This window comes from Cyprinodon variegatus, unplaced genomic scaffold, assembly GCF_000732505.1.
Source record: "Cyprinodon variegatus isolate N-32 unplaced genomic scaffold, C_variegatus-1.0 Scaffold1007, whole genome shotgun sequence".
Taxonomy (NCBI): domain Eukaryota; kingdom Metazoa; phylum Chordata; class Actinopteri; order Cyprinodontiformes; family Cyprinodontidae; genus Cyprinodon; species Cyprinodon variegatus.
This window is the reverse complement of record NW_015151460.1, coordinates 9,590-16,837: the sequence shown is the minus strand read 5'-3', so window position 1 is coordinate 16,837 and position 7,248 is coordinate 9,590. Positions and strand designations below refer to the sequence as shown.

General features: G+C 40.5%; 1 protein-coding gene across 1 annotated transcript in view; it reads right to left on the bottom strand.

The window, feature by feature from the left end:
* The window catches only part of kcnd2 (potassium channel, voltage gated Shal related subfamily D, member 2), an 11,905-nt gene extending 7,084 nt beyond the window's left edge, over positions 1 to 4,821 (bottom strand). Inside the window, exon 1 of the mRNA XM_015399400.1 lies at positions 4,624 to 4,821. Coding sequence (XP_015254886.1) covers positions 4,624 to 4,821 — 198 coding nt within the window. The remainder of the gene's footprint in view (positions 1 to 4,623) is intronic.
* Between the last annotated feature and the right edge of the window lie 2,427 nt (positions 4,822 to 7,248).

The window sequence follows — 7,248 nt, the reverse complement described above, 5'->3', positions numbered from 1 at the left end:
TTAGGACTTTTTTCCACTTTGAAAAGGTTTGCATTTGAAATGACCTGCGACTAAGACAGAAGGTAAATCTGTGCCTATTTAACCAAATATGGTCTAAATATGTTTGTTATATGTGGATTTATCCTGTGTTTTTCTTTGAAGATATAGAATTGTGCAGAGGTAAACAAACTCTTATCTTTTAAATATTCTCTCTGTATGATGAAACAAAGCAAAATAATAGATTTAAGGGAAAGCCAAACACATTTATTGTATTTACATCACCACTGGAACTAGAAGATTAACTGACACTGAACATTTAATATATTAACTTCACTCTACAAGTTGTACATCTAGGCTATAGTTACTCTGTTTAACCCATTTCATGTATTTTATTCATCAGATTAATTGATTATTGAAATAATGTCAACAAATTTAGTAATTGATTAATCATTAATTGGAATATAGAGACTCTAAAACATGTCTTTGTCTGTCAATATTATCCATCTAGAATTCCTCTACTGCTGCAAAAACACTGTATAGTAAATTATAAACATGTTATTCACATCTAATTGTTGGTAGGGACATGTCTCTATGGTCCCTCTGCAAATCTACGGCCATGGGCTTCTCATAAAGTTAGATCTTTCCTCTAATGTTCCCCTAACTCTGTCCTCTGGGTCACATTGCCTATGCACTCTGCATGCTGATTGGCCGGTTGGTTGTCATGCAGCACAGCTTCAGTCCTCCACGTGTTGATATTAGGAGGAGAAAGAGAAGAAGAGTTAGTTTCCTGCCGATGATTAACATCCCCCCTTCAGCAGAACCACTCGTGCTCATCTCCAGAAGTTTCTCTGTTTCCACTAATGGGATGAAATCAGAACGTAGTCAAAATGAGGAAAAGATCAAATATTGTGAATATTTACGGCCTGAATGTTTTCCGGATGTGAAAACAACTGTGAGCATCACTCAGGGTCCTGAAGCACACCAGGGGTCTCTTCTACAAAACAGAGCCTGAAACTGGAGTATGTTGCTTTCCAAGCTGTTGTTGTTACCATTAAAAACCAAACTAGCCCTGAAAATTTCTCCCATGTTTTTGGGGAACGCTTAGTTTAGAAAGAGGGGAAACTGGAAACAGTGTAGTCCTGTTTCTCTGACTGTGACTAACTGGGTGTTTTCTCTTCATCCTCTGATATGGGAGCTGGCTCGGAGCTCGTCTGCCTGGCTGTGTGTTTCGTAACAGTCGTAATTTGTGTAGCGTCTCTTTAAGACTCTGGTGTTGCTACGTGCCACTGCTTCTCTGTAGGGAGACGTGATGCAGGGAGATACACGTACTCAGACGGACATGCTAATTCCCTATTTTTCTTCGTAATGTTACGGGTTGTTTGGACTCTGCTCATTTGTCATAAATGAGAACATACCAGCCATTCAACAGGGCTTTATTAAGGTTGGTGAAGAATGTGTTTTATTAACGACACTGTGGAATTCCAAGTACCAGTGAGGCTGTGAGTTTTTGACCACCATCTCCTTCCTTAAATGCAACTGTAAGAGATGCAGTTTCCTGGACAGGGCGCCTTTTACAGCTGCTTTTTGTATCTCTGCTTCTGTCTCCTTGAACCCCAGTCGGCCTCAGCAGATGGCCGCTCACACTGAGCCTGGTTCTACTGGAGGTTTCTTCCTGTTAAAAGGGAGTTTTTCCTCTCCACTGTCGCCACAAGCATGCTTAGTGTGAGGGATAGCCTTTGAGTCAATGAGTCGATGCAATCAACTGGTTTTCCTTAGATAGAAAACTTTGAATCAATTTGATTGTATGATCTGGTGAACTGTAAAGTGTCTTGAGATGACGTGTTGTGATTTGGCGCAATAGAAATAAACTGAATTGAATTGTGCGATTCCTTTCAGCTCCTTAGCGTCAGTGAGGGACATCTGACCTACGGCAGCTAGTGAACGAAGGTGAAAACCTTGTGGGATTCGGTCGAGTACTGATGTGGTTTTGGTTCAAACATGAAGGAGGAAGGTCCAGCAGCTTTCTGGACCTGGGAAACATGCAGAGCGGCACTGACCTTTGGCCTTTAACAGCTGATCAATCACATGCAGCAGTTTCACATGCAACTGACGGGCGAGGAGACACAGGAACATAGAGGAGATCAAGATGGAACACGACAGAAAGAGCTCAGAGAGGAACCCCCGTCGTTCAGATCACACCCTGCATGCAGCAATCTGCAGCCGGTTGGTTCAAAGGGAGAGGGTGGTCTCCATGGTTACCTCCTGAGCATCGCCAATCAGCTGCTGGCTGCGTTTGTACCGCAAATAAGCACTAGCTCCTCGGCTCCTCACTGCGTCAATTCTAGCAAGCCTGGTTTTCTGTTTGTGAACACACACAGGTTTGTGTTGAGAAAGTGGTCAGTTCACAGAACCCCTGCAGATGTTCTCCAGCTTCTCTCAGCTGTTCTTTCTTCAGCTTTTCATCACCTCCAGCTACTTTTTAGCAGATCTTTGGCTGTTCTTCAGCGGCTTTTCAAGCAGTTCTTTAGCCATTCTTCCACTGATCTCCAGCTGCTCTTCAGCAGATATTTAGCTGTTGCTTTAGTGTTCGTTAGCTGTTCTTCTGCTGCTTCCAAGATGTTCTCCAACAGTTGGTCTGACTCTGTTATTCTCCAACAGCTCCTTATCTGTTCTTCTTATGAGCTGAAGAGCAGCTGAAGTCAGGATCAGTGGCGGTTCTAGACCAAATGTTCCAGGAGGCCAGGGGGGTGGGGTTTAGCATGTTTTTATGGAGGCACAGAAAAGCATGAAGCAAATAAAAGGGCAAGGGATTCAAATACATTAAGAGAGCTGCATGATGTGAAATTTCAACTCAATTAGGTTTAATTAAAATGATATGTCTTCCTACTGAAAATATTTATTTTTTGGCCTGAAAATGTTCATTTGGATTATTGTTAAAATCTAAACAAAAATCCCTTGGCATGGAAAAAAAAGCTACTCAAAAAATTCTGGCTTGCATGCAGGTGGAACAGTGGTTAGTGCATATGACTCAAGCATGAGGGCTTTAGTCCTCGAAGTGGGGGACCTGGGTTCGAATCCAGCCTGTGGTCCTTTACCGCATACCTCTATGTATCGCATTTTTAAATGCTTTTTCGTAGCACCTTGAGGCCTTTTTGGTGAAAAGTGCATTATAAATTAATTAATTATTATTATTATTATTTTATTATTATGTCTCCCCCCCTCTCCCATACCCCTTTTGCTGTCAGCCTACTGTCAGAAAAATGAGCCACAGGTGCCATAAAAACTCAGAAAAAAAATCTAGCTATATAAATATCTAAACGATTTTGAATATTAACTCAATATACTGTACATTCATAATTGAATTATTTTTCTTAATTTAAGTTAAAATTACTGGTTTCAATAAAATCTGAATTAGAACTCAAGAAAAACTGATTATTTTCTTTAAATTTGTTTTGAAAAAAAAAAAAACATTTAGCAGAAGAAAACTGGGATTCTCTCTCAATACCACCGAAGCTATTGTTTTTAAATAATTAGATAATCAGAATTTTTTTAAAGAAATAAAATTATATAGATCCAAAGAACCTATCAGAAACCGAGTCTGTTCCAGCGCATATCACCATTAGAATTTCTTTTTTAGTATCATGTCTTTGCTACAGGGGCCATAATATGATCTACAGGGGCACTGGCCCCCATTGGCCCCCGTCTAGAGCCGCCAATGGTCAGGGGATGAAAAGGTTTATTTTAGTCTGCTTCTCATGATTTGTTTTAGATACACAGAATATTATTTCTTAACTAAATTATTATTGGTAAATATAAAAAATAATCAGATATTAATTTATGTGTTCAATGAATAATTATTATATGAATAATTTCATAAACTACATATTATCTAAAAATAAGCAAAGAAGTTTTATCAAATGCATTAATTTAAGCTTAAATTAATATTAATACGTTATAAATAAAGTTATTTTTCTACTTTTAATCAATAGTTTGATTAAAAGTAGAAAAATAAAACCTAATGAAAATAAGGTTAAATAATAAACAAATGATTCTGTTTTAAACTTTAAAATTGTATTAGAATAAAAGTTAAAACTTCTAAAGAAATATCCAGTTACATAAAATTCAATTTGCTTCAAAAATTCACAGCAAATATAGTCTGTTTAAATGTAAAATAAATATAAAAGCTTTGATAGAATAATTGGCCTCAAAACATGAACTTCTAAAAACATATTTAGTTGTTGAGGAGCCGTTCTTTCTTTCTTCTCTCAGGAATATTCTTTTTTCATTTTGTTTTAATGATGAAACAATTTTTGCAGTTTTTTTTAAACCAGAACCTGATTCCAGAGATGGAGCAGCAGAAATTATTTAGTCACCATGACAACACAAACATGGAGTCTGGTTGTTTTCAAGCACTTCTGCTGAAAAATGTGTTTGGTTTTAGTTTTCAGAAAGTCTGAGCAGAAGATGATAAAGGCCCAACTCAGAATGGACCTGTAGGTTCTGCTCCTTTACTTTCAGTAAACACTGTGCTAATATGTGGTAATCTCAGCTCTACACCGCCCCCTGGTGACCTCATCAGGGGAGGCCCAGGTGGGTTCTGTTCATATTTGCACCCTACTCCCCCACAGTAAGCAGAGGTTTTACCTTCTGTGCTTTCCTCTTCTCAGCTCTCTGGCTCTGATGGTAGATCCGGCTGAAGTTGGAGACGATGACCGGAACCGGCAGGGCGATGACCAACACGCCGCTGAGGGAGCAGATGGACCCAAAGATCTTCCCCATGATGGTCTTTGGTACCATGTCACCGTACCTGAGGAGAGTAGACGTTCCTATAAAACATCTCATGTTTTCTGATCCAGTGAATCATATCAAACTTGTTTTTTTTTTCACATGGAGACATTTTATTATTTTAACAATAAAGCTTAATTTAAAAAAACTTTAGAAATATCCAATCGCTGATGCTGCAGCTACCAAAACCACTTCCAACTTCTTCTACTGACCCGGTTCTGCCTGCAGAACAGTGCTGGCCTGAGTGTTCAAGCTGAAGGAAAAGCAGCATGTGCTAAGGAACGTATCCCCCACTGATTTTATTTTCCCAGAATTCCTCACTGCACCTCAGTCTTTAGCTAGACATGACATACTTGATGTTTTACTTTAATAAAAAAAATGGTTAAACAAATATGCACCTTAGTAAAAATGTATAAGGATAACATAATAGTGAAGATACTGTACTGTAAAGTGTTTTAACAATATAAAACTGTGAACCTGGAGAAAGAATAACCAATAAACAGCTATGGACATTTTTACAGTAATGGTTATTTGAAAATAGCAGCAACATCAGATGTGCAAAATGACAGCAGGATGTTATTTAATGACTAAGGTAGAAACTGTGCAAATTCAGCATGAATGTAACAACTGATTGAGGTTGTTGGGAACAGTGGTGGTTCTAGAGTCTTCCAGCTGCTGGGAGGAAGGATCTGTGATAACGCTCCCTGGTGCATTTAGGGTGGAGCGGTCTGTCCCTGAAGGAGCTCTCCAGTTCAGCACCAGCTTCATGCATGGAGTGGGAAACATCCAACAGAAATGTTCATTTAGTTAGCATCCTATTGTTTCCCAACTCCTGCACTGAGTCCAAAGGTCATCCAATCACAGAGCTAGCCTTCCTGATCAGCTGATCCAGCCGCTTTCTCTCAGCTACAGATAAGCCACTGCTCCAACAGACAGCTCCACAGAAGTTGATGTGTTAACAGTCATAGAAGGTCTTTAGGAGCGCCCCCTGCAGACCTCAGTCTCCTCAGCAGGAAGAGTATGCTCTGACCTTTATTATACAGAGATGAATGAATAAAATGTTGCTTTAAATTTTTAGTAAACCTGGCAGATCTAGATTAAAGTGCTTTTCCTGGCTGTGCAGGTGGAGCAGGGATTAGTGGTATGACCCATGTACAGAGGCCTCTGCACGGCTGACCCGGGTTCGAAGCCGACCTGTGTTCCTTGGCTGATTATCTCTCCCCCTCTCTCAAAATAAATAAAGTGCTTTTCCTTCTAACAGTAAGGAACAGAAAACAAGGGGAGTATATGTTTGAAGTCAAAGGATGTTCCTGTGGGCTGTTGCTCTAAATGCAGGGGGAACCTATCTTAGCACAACACTGGTGTAGCGGGTTGGAGACGAGGTTCTGATGGTCATGAGCCTTTCTTTGTACGATGATATAATCCCATCTCAATAATCCCACAAAACTGACTCCTTGTGTATTTTTTCAACCTGAAGCAAAACTTTCAAATGCCACCACCAGCAGATGGTGTTGCAAACAAACCTGCGGGTTCTTCTTTGCTGGTATTTGGTGAATTCTTCTTCTGGCCGGCAGACTTGAGATCAGGAATCCGGGATCAAAACCAGAACAATTCTGGTGCAACTGAACGGTTAGAACCAGATCCAATGGTGCCAACAGTAACCCTGATTTTCCTCTTCATCAGACCTTTGTCTTCATTAAGAGGCCTAACAGATCCGGTGTGAGACTGACTGCTACAGGAGCTCCTTCCTGCATGAGAACATGTTCTAAACCCTAAAGCTGCTTCAGGGCAGACTTATTCAGAACCAAACCGACGGGTTTAAGTTCCCAACAGTAAAACTGCTTCAGTTCTGCTCAGATTGAAGGATCTGCTGCAACTGGAGGGTAGAAATATTCTGAGAAGCAGTGATTTAAGTCCAGCCTGGGATGAAACATTCTTAAGGCTCCATGTCACCATGTCACATACTTACAGACTCAGACTCCCTCCCTGTCTGCTTTGATAGTTTTTACATTTGAAATGGTCTGAACCCAGTTCACAGGTTCCGGTCCAATAGGATCCCTATGAACCACTGTCCTCCTCAGGAGCTGCAGTTGTGTTTTTATGAATAAATCCTGTTTCTGGAGCTATTCCAGCCATAATTCAGAGATTGTCTGTGAATTGATCAGCAGTGGCTCCTGCAGGAACCGTCCTCTCACCACACATCTTCCTTTATGAAGAACGACTTTAAGGCTGCTGACAGAAACTCGATGAACAAACTAAATGCACATCAACTTTTTCAACCCATCAGCAGAAAGCTGAGCTGATGCAGCATTTCTCCCATCGGCCTTCTGAAGGCTGCAGTTCAGCCAGAGGCCACATGGAGGAGGCAGAGAACCTCTTCTCCTCCACATCCTGTGAGGATCTCCATCAACAGCTCCCTGAGCAGCTGCAGCTGGAGGGAAAACCTTCCTGATAGCATGAAGAAGTTTCTCCTGCATACTGTCA